The sequence below is a fragment of the Capsicum annuum genome, chromosome 5, assembly GCF_002878395.1.
Source record: "Capsicum annuum cultivar UCD-10X-F1 chromosome 5, UCD10Xv1.1, whole genome shotgun sequence".
Classification (NCBI taxonomy): Eukaryota; Viridiplantae; Streptophyta; class Magnoliopsida; order Solanales; family Solanaceae; genus Capsicum; species Capsicum annuum.
The window spans coordinates 13905664-13918066 of record NC_061115.1 but is presented as its reverse complement, the minus strand read 5'-3'; the positions used below and the strand labels follow the sequence as shown (position 1 = coordinate 13918066).

General features: G+C 35.4%; 2 protein-coding genes across 2 annotated transcripts; both read left to right on the top strand.

Annotated features, from left to right (window-relative positions):
• Positions 1-1328: 1328 nt before the first annotated feature.
• Positions 1329-2921, top strand: LOC124898426 (HIRA-interacting protein 3-like). Its single transcript, XM_047412074.1, has one exon. The coding sequence runs from the start codon at positions 1329-1331 to the stop codon at positions 2919-2921; it is 1593 nt and encodes a 530-aa protein (XP_047268030.1).
• Positions 2922-3199: 278 nt separating this feature from the next.
• LOC107853877 (protein MNN4-like) lies at positions 3200-5801 on the top strand. The gene is made up of 4 exons (XM_016698860.2): positions 3200-3329; positions 3452-3572; positions 3951-4132; positions 4295-5801. The coding sequence occupies exons 1-4, from the start codon at positions 3201-3203 to the stop codon at positions 5129-5131; spliced, it is 1269 nt and encodes a 422-aa protein (XP_016554346.2). The 5' UTR covers position 3200; the 3' UTR covers positions 5132-5801.
• The last annotated feature ends 6602 nt before the right edge of the window (positions 5802-12403 follow it).

Sequence of the window (12403 nt, the reverse complement as noted above, 5' to 3'; positions counted from 1 at the left end):
TATGTTATTTATACTTAAAATAATGCTACTACCACAACAATAAAAGAAAATTCTTTAAAGTTATTTGATTTAAAGCTCTAATCTGTTCACACTGATGCAATAGATAAATTTTAAATAACTTTCTCAATTGATGTTAGCTATTACCACAACAATAAAAGAAAATTCTTTGAAGTTAATTGATTTAAAGCTCCAATCTATTCACATTTAAAAGCCCTTTTGAACTTTACTTGACAATTAATAAATTGATTTGTCAAAACTGAATAAATATAATTTTTAAGTAACAACTCAGCAAATAAGAGTGCACATATAAAATGCTAGGCACTGATTAGTTCGTCTCTATATTTTATTCAGTTTTTTTCAGAAAAATATCTAAGTAGCCAAGAGGAGACATATAAGCGGTATCAATTTTCTTCTTTGATTTATTCAATTCATCATTGAGATAATCAATTTGCTTCTACGTTTTATTCAATCCTTTTTTTATTTTTATTTTCGTACAGGATTCAAATCAAGTGATGGTCTACTAGATTTTATTAAAATCTTACTTTGTGATTTAATTTTGTTTGCCTTCTTTTTGCCTTTTTGTTCATGTATACATTAATGTTAGAATGTTTCAATTAAGCAGGTATTCTGGCTTTTAATTTGTGGCCATCTCTAACAAATCTTGTAAGACTAATAACAAGATTGTAAATGCTTGATTATTCCTTTTTCTCTCTCTTTTTTCCTTCTTGCAACTTTGTTTTAAAAAGATTTCTCTGAAATAGAGGGTTTATCAAAAAGTTCTCTGCCTCCAAAAGAAAAGATAGCGTTGAGGTTCTTATATATCTTAGCCTTTTTAAACTCTATCCGTAGATTACACTAGGTATGCAGCTGTTGTATATTCATTCAAACACAATCATTGATTGCAAGTGCTTACATGTCATATAAAGGGTACAAAAAACACATATCTGATTAAAAAATGTATGTCGCCTCCTCTTTGTGGTAACATTGATTTTTTCTAAGTTCAATTCTAAATTTTGATTTAATTACCACAAGTATATATATAAATTTTTATGTCCTTGTTCCGCAATTTTGAATGAATATATGCCATATCTGATTTGAGTTTGACATAAGGAAAACATAACAATGATCGTAAAAAAAATATTTTTTCCTTTTTCCTATACAAAAATACTTTTCCCCTTTTTTAGTTCAAATTTTAATAATTTTATTTGTTCCAACTTTGGACTCAACTAGTATAAGGGGAAGACCTTATTTGGCGCGAATATGAATTGTGAATTTAAATAATCGATTGATCTAAATTTTTACATTTAATTTTATAGTAGACGTTCAATATGCTCGAATCACAAAAGAATGAGAAAAAGGATGCTAAGAAAAACAAGAATTTCGAAGAACGCAAGAAACGCAGATTAGAAAACGCCCCAGGGGGCTCTACCAAGAAAGACAAATCAGGTAATGCCCCAGAGGGCTCTTTCCAAAAAGACAAATCAGGAAATTTCCTAGAGGACTCTTCCAAGAAAGGCAAATCGAAACATGCCCCAGAGGGCTCTTCCCAAAAAAGCAAGTCAGGAAATGTCCTAGAGGACTCTTCCAAGAAAGGAAAATCGAAAAATGCCCCAGAGGACTCTTCCCAAAAATGCAAGTTAGAAAATGCCCCAGAGGACTCTTTCAAAAGAGGCAAATCAGGAAATGCACCAGATCACTCTCTCAAAAAAAGAAAATCAGAGAATGCACTGAAGGACTCTTCCAAGAAAGACCAATCAGGAAATACCCCAGAGGGCTCTTCACAGAAAGAAAAATCAAGAAATTCTCCAGAGGACTTTTTCAGAAAAGGCAAATCAAAAAATGCACTGGAGGACTCTTCCAAGAAAGACCAATCAGGAAATGCCCCAGAGGGCTCTTCCCAGAAAGGCAAATCAGAAAATGCCCCAGAGGGATCTTCTCAAAAAGGCAAGTCAGGAAATGCTCCGGAGAACTCTTTCAAAAAAGGCAGATCAGGAAATGCACCAGAGCATTCTCTCAAAAAAGGTAAATCAAAAAATGCACTGGAGGACTCTTTCAAGAAAGATCAATTAGGAAATACCCCAGAGGCCCCAGAGGACTCTTCCCAGAAAAGCAAATCAGGAAATTCTTCCCAGGAAAGCAAGTCAGGAAATGCTGCAGAGAACTCTTTCGAAAAAGGCAAATCAGAAAATGCACTGGAGAACTCTTCCAAGAAAGACCAATCAGGAAATACCTCAGAGGACTCTTCCCAGAAAGGCAAATCAGGAAATGCCCCAGAGGACTCTTCTCAGAAAGACAAGTCAGTAAATGCCACAAAGGATTCTTCCAAAATAGGCAAATCAAAAAATGCACTGAAGGACTCTTCCAAAAAAGATAAATCAAAAAATGCACTGGAGAACTCTTTCAAGAAAGGCAATTCAGGAAATGCCTCAGAGGGCTCTTCCCAGAAAGGCAAATCAGGAAATGCCCTAGAGGACTTTTCCAAAAAAGAAAAATCAAAAAATGCACTGGAGAACTCTTCCGAGAAAGGCAATTCAGTAAATGCCCTAAAGGGCTCTTCCCAGAAAGGCAAAACAGGAAATGCCCCAGAGGATTCTTCCAAACAAGGCAAATTAGAAAATGCATTGGAGGACTCTTCCAAGAAAGACAAATTAAAAAATGCCCCAGAGGGCTTTTCCCCAAAAAGTAAATCAAGAAATGTCCCGGAGGACTCTTCCAAGAAAGACAAATTAGAAAATGTCCCAGAGGACTCTTCCAAGAGAGGCAAATTTAAAAATGGCCCAGAGGGCTCTTCCAAGAAAGTGAAATCAGGAAATGGCCCAGAGGACTCTTCCAAGAAAGGAAAATCAGGAAATGCCCCAAAGGGCTCTTCCAAGAAGACGTCAACTACCAAACAAAATCAGAATGCTATTCACGGTACGTAATTAATAAATTAATTCAACATCTTACAGTTGATTTATGCTATTAGGTTCATTTGCTATGAGGATAACTAATCTCAAAATTAATTTTAGGATAAATTTATCCCATGCTTGAGATGTAATAGAAGTGTCAGTTATTCCAAGATTATTGTATTAATTTTTCCAACATTAAGGTTAAAAAATAACATTCTTAGAATAAGTTATTTTTCAACCCTTAATTGTTGTCTTTCATTTGGTTATGTATGATTTTCAGGTGAGTTTGAGAGCCTTGGTAAAGATGGTCCAATGAATAATTTGAATTGTACCTTAGTGGACAATAACGTTGGAAATACAAATGACAAAGAAAATGAAGACCACCATGTAAGTAAAGGAATATCGGAAAATACAATTATGTCCCTTGCTAACGCTTGTGAGGTAATTGATCAAACTTATGCCTCCATTTACATAATTTTTCCATTGAGCATGCTCATTGTATTCCACAATATATTTTTCCATCTCCAATCATTTATTAAAAAAAAAAGAAATTGGATTTACAGTTGTTTGGAAATGAGATATTCGAAGAACACAACGAAAGCAACATAAATAAGGATCAAAAAGATTCTTTCGAGGAGGAACTACCTGCAAACCAACAAGAACAAGAAGAAGAAGATGTTGATGGTACTATAGGTTTTCACATCTTACAATTTAAACTTTTGTTAATCATAGATTTATTTTTGTTTTCTGAAATAGAGAAGAATTCTAAATTTTAAATCAACGAGCGCAGGGTAATTGAAACTCTTGAGACCTATATGGCACACAACATAGTGGTTGTCTAAAATTTACTCATTAGATTGAAGCTCCGGTCCCATTTTTTGAACTTATAATTTGTTCTAGTCTTGGCGGACAAAGCTACCCGGTACCTGTTATTGGTGGGAGGTGACAGGTATCCCATGGATTTAGTCGAGGTGCATGCAAGCTGGCCCGGACACCGCGGTTATCAAAAAAAAATGTTTCATGTGTATCATGCCATTTTATTTTGTTGCATATAATTTTCAGGTGAATCTGAGCTCAACAAAGTTACATGTGAAGATAGTCTGCCTGATAATTCTGATGATCATTTTCTAAACAACAATTGGGTCAAGTATGGGTCAAAACTTTGGACAAAAGATGCAAGTTATCTCATCAAGTATGGAATACCAAACAGTAAAAAATTCCGTAGCATTGCTAACCTCTATGAGGTAATTATTCATATAAGGTTTATGTCTATCTTAATATGTAACATCAAGTATTTTCAATAATATAATAGTTTGCTCTTTCTTTACTTTTGGTTCTTAGATATTTGACAAAATATGCTAAAAACTTAATTTGGTTATCTCATTAAGTTTTCTTGCATTCTACAGAATACTCCCAGGCTCTCACCAGTTGAAGATGAATATAATTGGGATCTTATAATTATTGAAGAACCAAATAGGAATCATTCGGCAAAAGAAGATTCAAGTATCAAAAGAAAGAAAGAGGATGTTGGTTCGGGGAAAGAAGATTCAACTATCAAAAGAAAGAAAGAGGATGTTGGTTCTGCAAAAGAAGATTCAAGCACCAAAAGAAAGAAAGAGAATGCTGGCTCGGGAAAAGAAGATTCAAGTATCAAAAGTTACAAAGAGAATGCTGGTTCGGAAAAAGAAGATTCAAGTGTCGAAACAAACAAAGAGAATGTTGGTTTGGCAAACGAAGGTTCAAGAGTTGAAACAAACAAAGAGAATGTTGGTTCAGAAAAAGAAGATTCAAGTGTCAAAACAAACAAAGAGAATGTTGGTTCGGCAAAAGAAGGTTCAAGTGCCAAAACAAACAAAGAGAATGTTGGTTCGGCAAAAGAAGGTTCAAGCATCAAAAGAACCAAAGAGTATGTTGGTTCGGCAAAAGAAGATCCAATTACCAACACAAACAAAGAGAATGTTGGCTTGGCAAAGGAAGATCCAAGTATCAAAACAAACAAGGAGAATGTTGGTTCAGCAAAAGAAGATTCAGGTATCAAAACAAACAACGAGAATGTTGGTCGTAAGAGAAAAGAGAGAAAGAACAAACACGGCAATGGAGAACAGAATGTTGGTTCTGCAAAAGAAGATTCAAGAATCAAAATACAGAAAGAGAAGGTTGGTCGTAAGAGAAAAGAGAGAGAGAACAAAAACGGCAACGGAGAAAAGGACGTTGCAACTCCCTCCACCTATCTCCAAGATTGAATTTTAACATTTCATTGAATTCCAGCTGCTAGATTGCATTTGAATTATTTCTTGTTGAATTATATCAGTTCATTTACTTTCAACTTTAAGTTTCCTTTATAAACTTTGCTATACTTCTTTGGTTCTTCATTATTAACTACCTTTTATAAAGGTTTATCTTCAAAACTCGTCAACAAGAACGGTATGATCTCTCTCGGAGTAAAAGAAAATCAGATTCGATATTATATACCAAATCAGTAAATGTGAGTTTTCTCCAAATTCCTGAGAAAGGCTCCAAACATAAGTGTCTAAAGTCAGGTTAATTTCACAGAAGGTCATCAACTTATAGGTTCACAGAAGAGAGAGTTTTCGAAAGTGGACATAAAAGGAAGTCTTGCCTTTCATCAGGCAGGGTACCGATGAATTGTGAAGGGTATCTTCTTTTCTCGAAGCTCTTTCATTGCCATCTTCTGAAGCAAATGGACATTAAGGAAGATACATCAAACATTCTATAAACTTTACAAGTGAGCTGCCGATTTCCCTCCTATCCTAATGACAAAACCGGATTCAGAGGTTGTTTCTCTTAAGACGAAAATGTATGATTGCAGTCATGAAGGGTTTCCACCCTACGTCATCATTTTCATGCTTTTTTTGTTAAAGTAACATGAGAACCTGGGGAGACTGGAGAAGAGACTCCTGTTTGCTATTGACTTCGGATAAAAGTTTTCTTGATAAGTCACTGAGTGCAGATAAAAAAGAAAAGGACAGCCTCACGACTCACATTAAGAGGATCAGTTTCAATCATCACAGGAACATTCATGCTGCATGAGCACAATACAGACTCCCCATAATCCCAATATTCCATTGTTTAAAATACGATACCTACAAAAATGGCTAAAATAGGGAAGAATAGGGCCAGGACCTGATCTGGAGCACTCGAATTCCCAGGCTTCTTGAACGTTCATATTTTGTCATATACTTACGCTTCCTGAGGTCGCTCCTCCGGTGCTCTGGTTTTGCCTCACCTTCACCCAATAGGGGGTCTTGTACATCCTCAGTGTTTCCATTTTCTTCTTCTAACTCCGCTCCTCCTAGATAATGAAACACATTAATGTTTGATGATTAATATAGTTATGCAACATCCATGAATTACGTTCAAATACTGAAGAATATGGAAATAAATTATTTTACAAGAAGTTCGGGCTCCATGGGCTCATCCTTGTATCTGAAACAATGTATACATGCCTAATACAAAAGAGACCAAATGACCTTTCCTACAGTCCATTGATCTTCACAATAACTAAATAAGCAATCAGCGACAATAAGAAACCAGTAAAGGGCTAGTTCATTAGTTCATAATTCATAACTAAAGTGTTTTTTAATTTTTTTACTCAGTTTCCGAGAAAAATAAAAGAATAAATAATTAAGCTTAAGCATAAAGATAACCTTTAGTAGAACTAACCAGGTCAAAACAATACTAGTGCACAAGGTACGTACCATGCTACCATCACTAGTGAATGTTATCTCTCTGAAGCTAGTTAACCAATGCAGGAATAAGCAACGCAACAAATTTGCTAACATAGAGACTCTGGACCTAAAAGGCACAAGGTTTCGAGTAGTAGCCTAAGGTGCATGCAGGCATTAGATTGTAGTTCCAATTTGATTTTTAAACTTAGAATTTGTTCCATGTGTGTCATACTCACTCATTTGGTAATACATGATTATCAGATGAGTCTGAGCTCAATAGAACCACAGGTGAAGATAGTCTCTCAGATAATACAAATTAAATGATAATAACATCATATATACCTTATTTCTATTTCCTTACATCAACATTAAGCATTTTCAATAAGTTTCTAGTATTGTTTAACAATAATTTGTGTTCCTTACTTTTGGTGCTTAGAGATTTGACAAAATAAAGAAATTGTTAAACTTATTTTGATCATCTCATCAAGTTCCCTTGCAAATTGCAATATTTCAGTTTACTAACAGGTTCTCACCAGTTGAATAGTGTTGGAATCTCCCTAGTGAAGAACACTCAATTATGAATCTTTCAACAAAAGAAGATTAACGTAATAAAAAGAAAATGTTGTTTGTAAGAAAAAATAGACAGAAACCCAAAATGGCATGAGAGAGAATTAACGATACTATGACTTCTTCCACCTTCAAGATTGTATTTTAATCATTTCTTTGAATGTTGAATTGCATACACATGACTGTTGGCAACTGGCAGGAGGAGGTCGTTTGGGTAACAACATGGTCAAAGAGGAGGTCTGGCAGAGGAGGCATCAGCAGCAACCTGTTTGCAATGGTGATCGCCACATTATGGCGTGAAAGGAACTTGATGAGGTTTCAAGGGAGTACCTATCAAGTGGATACTGGATAGGGTATGCAAGGAAATTGCAATATACTTACACACATGACGACGTGACAGGAAGAGATGGCAACCAATTCTGGCTCAACTGACTCATTCTCCTTAGCCTACTCTGATGACTAAGGACTTCAGCAATTTCAGTCTAGTTTTGACTGATCCTTTTTGGAATTATATTGTTTTTTTATTTTTGAATAGGTTAGTAGTTGAGTCTTGTTTTATAGACTCTTTGCATCTGTATTTCTTTAAGAAACAGCTGGTCAAGCCTGTTTGCTTTTGTAATGATAACTTTTGGTAATAAAATTTTCTTTTAAAAAAAAAACCGTACTTTAACTTTGATTTTTGAATTGTATCAATTAATTTACAATTTTAAATTTATGTTTGAATGGAAATCACAGTGATTATCCAATATTGCTTCTTCAAACATTATTTATTATCCTTTACAAAGGCTTATTTTCAAAATTTGTCAACAAGAATAGCTTGATCTCTCTCGAGAAAAAAGAATGTAAAGCATTTTTCTTGTATAAATATTGGGTATGTGATTCTACCTCTATTTTATTCATTCCCCAAGAACACCATTAATTTTCATGTTTTGATTCACTTAGATGTTAAAGTTGAGATTTTGAATTCCTAAGGTAAGAACTTGAAAATTGTTGTTTGGATATGAATTTGAGATTGGATTTTGATGATTTTTGGAACTTAAGATCCTTATGTCATAGGTAAATCAGTTTTGGCATCAAATTACAGATTTGTCATTTTTTTTCATCGTTTAAAAGCATCAAACTTCGAGATTTCGGGCCTAATGTTACGAAATTGTATTTTGATGATTTGAGGATCGATTTGAACATTTTCAATGAAATTTTACATTTTGGTTCCTTACCTTATGGGTAAATAGATCCTTAAAGATCTTTTTCGCCCTTGGGGGCTTGCAGTTGACTTTTTGGATCTGAGATAGAAGTATAGCAATATGGGTATCGATAGACTCATATTCTCTCGTAGATCATGTTCATGATAGATTGGAAGTATTCTTAGGCTGTTTGGGTAGGAAAGACGCATGTGATGGTTCATGGCACATTTTCTCCCCATTCGAGGTAGGCCATGACTTACTTTTCCCAAACTTGGCTTAGTGATAGCTTATCATATAACACATGTTTGGGTTGGCGAATGATGGGTTTGGGGTATTTATTGAATTGAATAGATGTCGTGAAAACCCAAAATGGAAAATTTATCTAATAAATGGCTTACAAGTTATCATTTGTATTGTATTTGTGAAAACCAAGATCGGATCTTAGTTGATAGATGCTATTTGAATTGAAAGATGTACTTGTTGTATATTACTCCATTTCATGCATTAGTCCGTACCTTAATGAGTTGGTGGCCTACGAGCATTTTTTTTTTTTTGACAAGGTAACGAACTGTGTATATAAATCATCAACACAAAAGCTGGAAGCGAAATTACATCATTGAATCTACTAGTAGACTAACGCTACATCCTATCTCAATTTACAAGGATCCTAGGATGTCCACAATAGAAACGAGGTCATCTATATAGTCTGAGCTGCACCAATAACAAAAACTTATGATGCAATTCATCTTTAACTTTTGCAGAGAACTACTGTTGCCTTAAAAACACCTAGAGTTTCTCTTTTTCCAAATGGTACACCATATTACTGCTGGGACAATTCTCCATCTGTCTTTGTTAGTGCTACCTCCACCCTCAAAATTCCAGCTAGTTAGTGCCTCTCCTGTTCTTCCCGCCATCGTCCACCTTACGCCTTTGAAGCTAGTAAATAGATTCCAAAGCTGGCTAACCACTTTACAATGTAGAAACAGATGATTAATTGTCTTTGCATTATGTTCACAAAAATAACATCTGGAGCACATATGTGTGCCTTCTTCTTTAGGTTCTCCTGAGTTGAAACGGCTTCTATCACAACCAACCAAGTGAAAATGGCTACTTTGTGTGGGGATTTTTACTTTCCAGATAAGTTTCCAAGGTAAAAAAAATGATCTGCAAATGCAAACCCATCTGATTCATGTCCGTATAAGCGGAGCTTACAGTCAAAATGTCCTTGTTGTGGCATTTCCGTCTTAGAGTATCTTCTCCTTCCTATAGCCCTTTGCATTGGTCTAGAGTGCCGTAAAGTCGGCCAATCTTTCCATCTCCCAGTTTTGCATCAATCTTCTATAGGTCAAATTCCAACCTTGATTCGACAACACCTCATGTAAAGTAGCATTTTGTCGCTGATTTAAAATATAAATCTCAGGAAACAGTTGTTTAAGACGTTCCATTCCCTAGCCAGTTATCTTCCCAGAACAAGATCCTCTTTTCATCTTTCACATTAAAACTAGTTCTTTCAAAGAATACATGCCACAAGTTCCTGATTGATCTCCACAAGCTTGTGCAGCATGTGGTGTTTACTTCTTTTGTCCTCCAAAAACCTTCCCTTTCATACTTAGCTTGAATCACAGAGCCCTGTAAAGAATGTTCTTCCTTAGGTAGTCTCAAAAGTCATTTCATCAAGAGACTTTTGTCCTGCTTTCTATGATTTCTGATACCCAACCTTCCATCTTTCTTAGACAAAATTAGCTTGTCCCATTTACCTAAATGATAACCTTTTTCCTCTTCGCCCCCACGCCACAAAAAATCCCTCCAGAGAGCATCAATTCTTTCCTCCACATTAACAGGAAGAGGAAATAATGACATTAAGTAGGTAGGTGAAGCATCTAATACAAAATTGGTCAGGACCAATCTGCCACCCTGAGATAAGTATTGTGCTTTCCATCTAGTCAATCTTTTCTCATATCTTTCAATGACATCATTCCATATAGGCCAAACCCATTGACAGACACCTCAACTTGACACGATCTTTCACTTTGACATCTAAAGTCGACATTATTCATTTTAAGCACCTCAACTAACGTCCAACTATGTCATTTTGGCACCTTTTGCACAACTGGCATGGTGCGTGTATTACACTTTCCTGAAGGCGCGTGGAAGGTATTTTGCGGCTAATATGGCGTCCAAGTTGGCCCACAAGCAATATATTAACTCACCTCCATTAATTTATACCGTCTTCTTCATTTTTATTCACCATTTTTACCAATCTTAAACTTATTTAAAGGTGAAAATTATTGGGAGAAATTTAAAAATTAGATACACATTTAGGAGTTCGTCCTCTCTCATACGAATCAGGTTTGTCAATAATGTTCAATTTATTTAGTTTAGTTGGGTGAATAATAACCAAATTGAATCTAAAATAAAGATTTAACTAGTCATATAATTTATAAAATTGATTTAACTAGTAATATAATTTATAAAATTGAATCTAAAATTGAATAATAACTAGTCATATAATTTATAAAAATCCACTCATATAAATTAAATTGATATCATTCATTAATTTGATCTAGTATCGAATGTGGTAAGCTTTTTTCTCTTCCAAGGGAATAATCTAAAACAAATTGAAATGAAAAACACCACCAAGCAAAAAATTTTAACCCAAATAATTAAAAAATAAGGGATTATAATTACTCCCACCCCACCAAATCTGTCTTCTCCAGCCCACCCCCACTCGCTCCCCTACCCTCAGTTATCTTCTCCAATGCCCACTGCCATGTCAACTCCTCTACCCCCACCCCCACCCCCCACTGACCCTCCACAACTAAAATCTTCTCTTCAATTACCTCTGAATACACAATCATCTTTTTTCAAAAAGAAAATCTGTTAAGAATTCATTTTTTAACAAAATCTGTTGAAAATTTGTTGAAATTTCACAATTGGAGGAAATTTTCACAATCGAATTGCATTTGACATGATTCATTCTTTCATGCTAACTCTAAAATCACGTTGGAGGAGCTTAAAATTTTCCAATGTGATTTCGCTCAAATTTGCTTGACAAGGATAATGTTATGGCTGTAAACAACAATTAGAAACCAAACGGTATAACGTAAGTGGGCGAGAATTGCGCAATGGCTGAAATATTTAAAAAAGATAGGATTTGGGTTTGGGTTTGGGTAGGGGGGGGGTTTCTAAAGGCGGCGTTTGAAGAAGATGATTGTGGTGGCGGGGGCTGTTGCAGTGGGGATTTGGGGGCGGGGGTTTGGAGGGTTGGATTGACATTTTAGGGGGAAAGGCGAAGAAAGGATTGGAGCAATGTTCAAAATTGCGCCCGCAACGTCGCATAATGCGGTGATATGATGTGATGCGATGCGGTCCTCCAGCGAGTCGCAACGATGATGCGGTGCAATCTGAGAATTATGGGCGCATCAAGCACTGTTGCGCGATGCGTTGCGATGTGCTCGCAATATGTATTTTTTTATTTTTGTTGCGGATGGTATTTATTGTTGGTTGGAATTGCATGTGCTGGTATTTTTGGGTTTTCACAAAAGTTGCTTAAAGTCAAAAAAAAGTGGTCAAAAGTTGAAAAAGGTAATGAAGAAAGTTTAAAGTAGCAACTTAGGATTTTCACAGCTTTCTCTCTTCTCCGACGATCAAAGAATTTGGCTACTGAACAGTGTAAGTCTTCTTCTTCTTCTTCTTCTTAACAATTGAATGACTGATGCTCTGTTTTGATGCTCAGTTTTTTGTCCTTTTTTTTTTTCTCTTCTTCTTCTACTTTTTTTAACAACTGAATGACTGATGCTCTGTTTTGATGCTCAGTTTTTTGTCGTTTTTTTTCTGTTCTTCTTCTTCTTCTTTAACAACTGAATGATTGATGCTCTGTTTTGATGCTCAGTTTTTTGTCTTTTTTTTCTGTTCTTCTTTTTTTTTTAAATGACTGATGCTCTGTTCTTTTTCTTCTGATGAATGACTGGTGCTCTGTTTTGATGCTCAGCTATTCTGAATGACTTCTTTAACAGCTGCCACGTTCATTTTTTGTTATTACGATTATGCGATGTTGCGGGCGCAATTCTGAACA

What these genes read in the sequence shown, in the direction of transcription:
- LOC124898426 (XM_047412074.1), top strand. Translation starts at nt 1,329, where the DNA reads ATGCTCGAATCACAAAAGAATGAGAAAAAGGATGCTAAGAAAAACAAG.
- LOC107853877 (XM_016698860.2), top strand. Translation starts at nt 3,201, where the DNA reads ATGAATAATTTGAATTGTACCTTAGTGGACAATAACGTTGGAAATACA. An exon ending in AGAAGAAGAAGATGTTGATG is followed by an intron (nt 3,573 to 3,950) that starts GTACTATAGGTT and finishes TATAATTTTCAG; the next exon opens with GTGAATCTGAGCTCAACAAA. An exon ending in GCATTGCTAACCTCTATGAG is followed by an intron (nt 4,133 to 4,294) that starts GTAATTATTCAT and finishes TGCATTCTACAG; the next exon opens with AATACTCCCAGGCTCTCACC.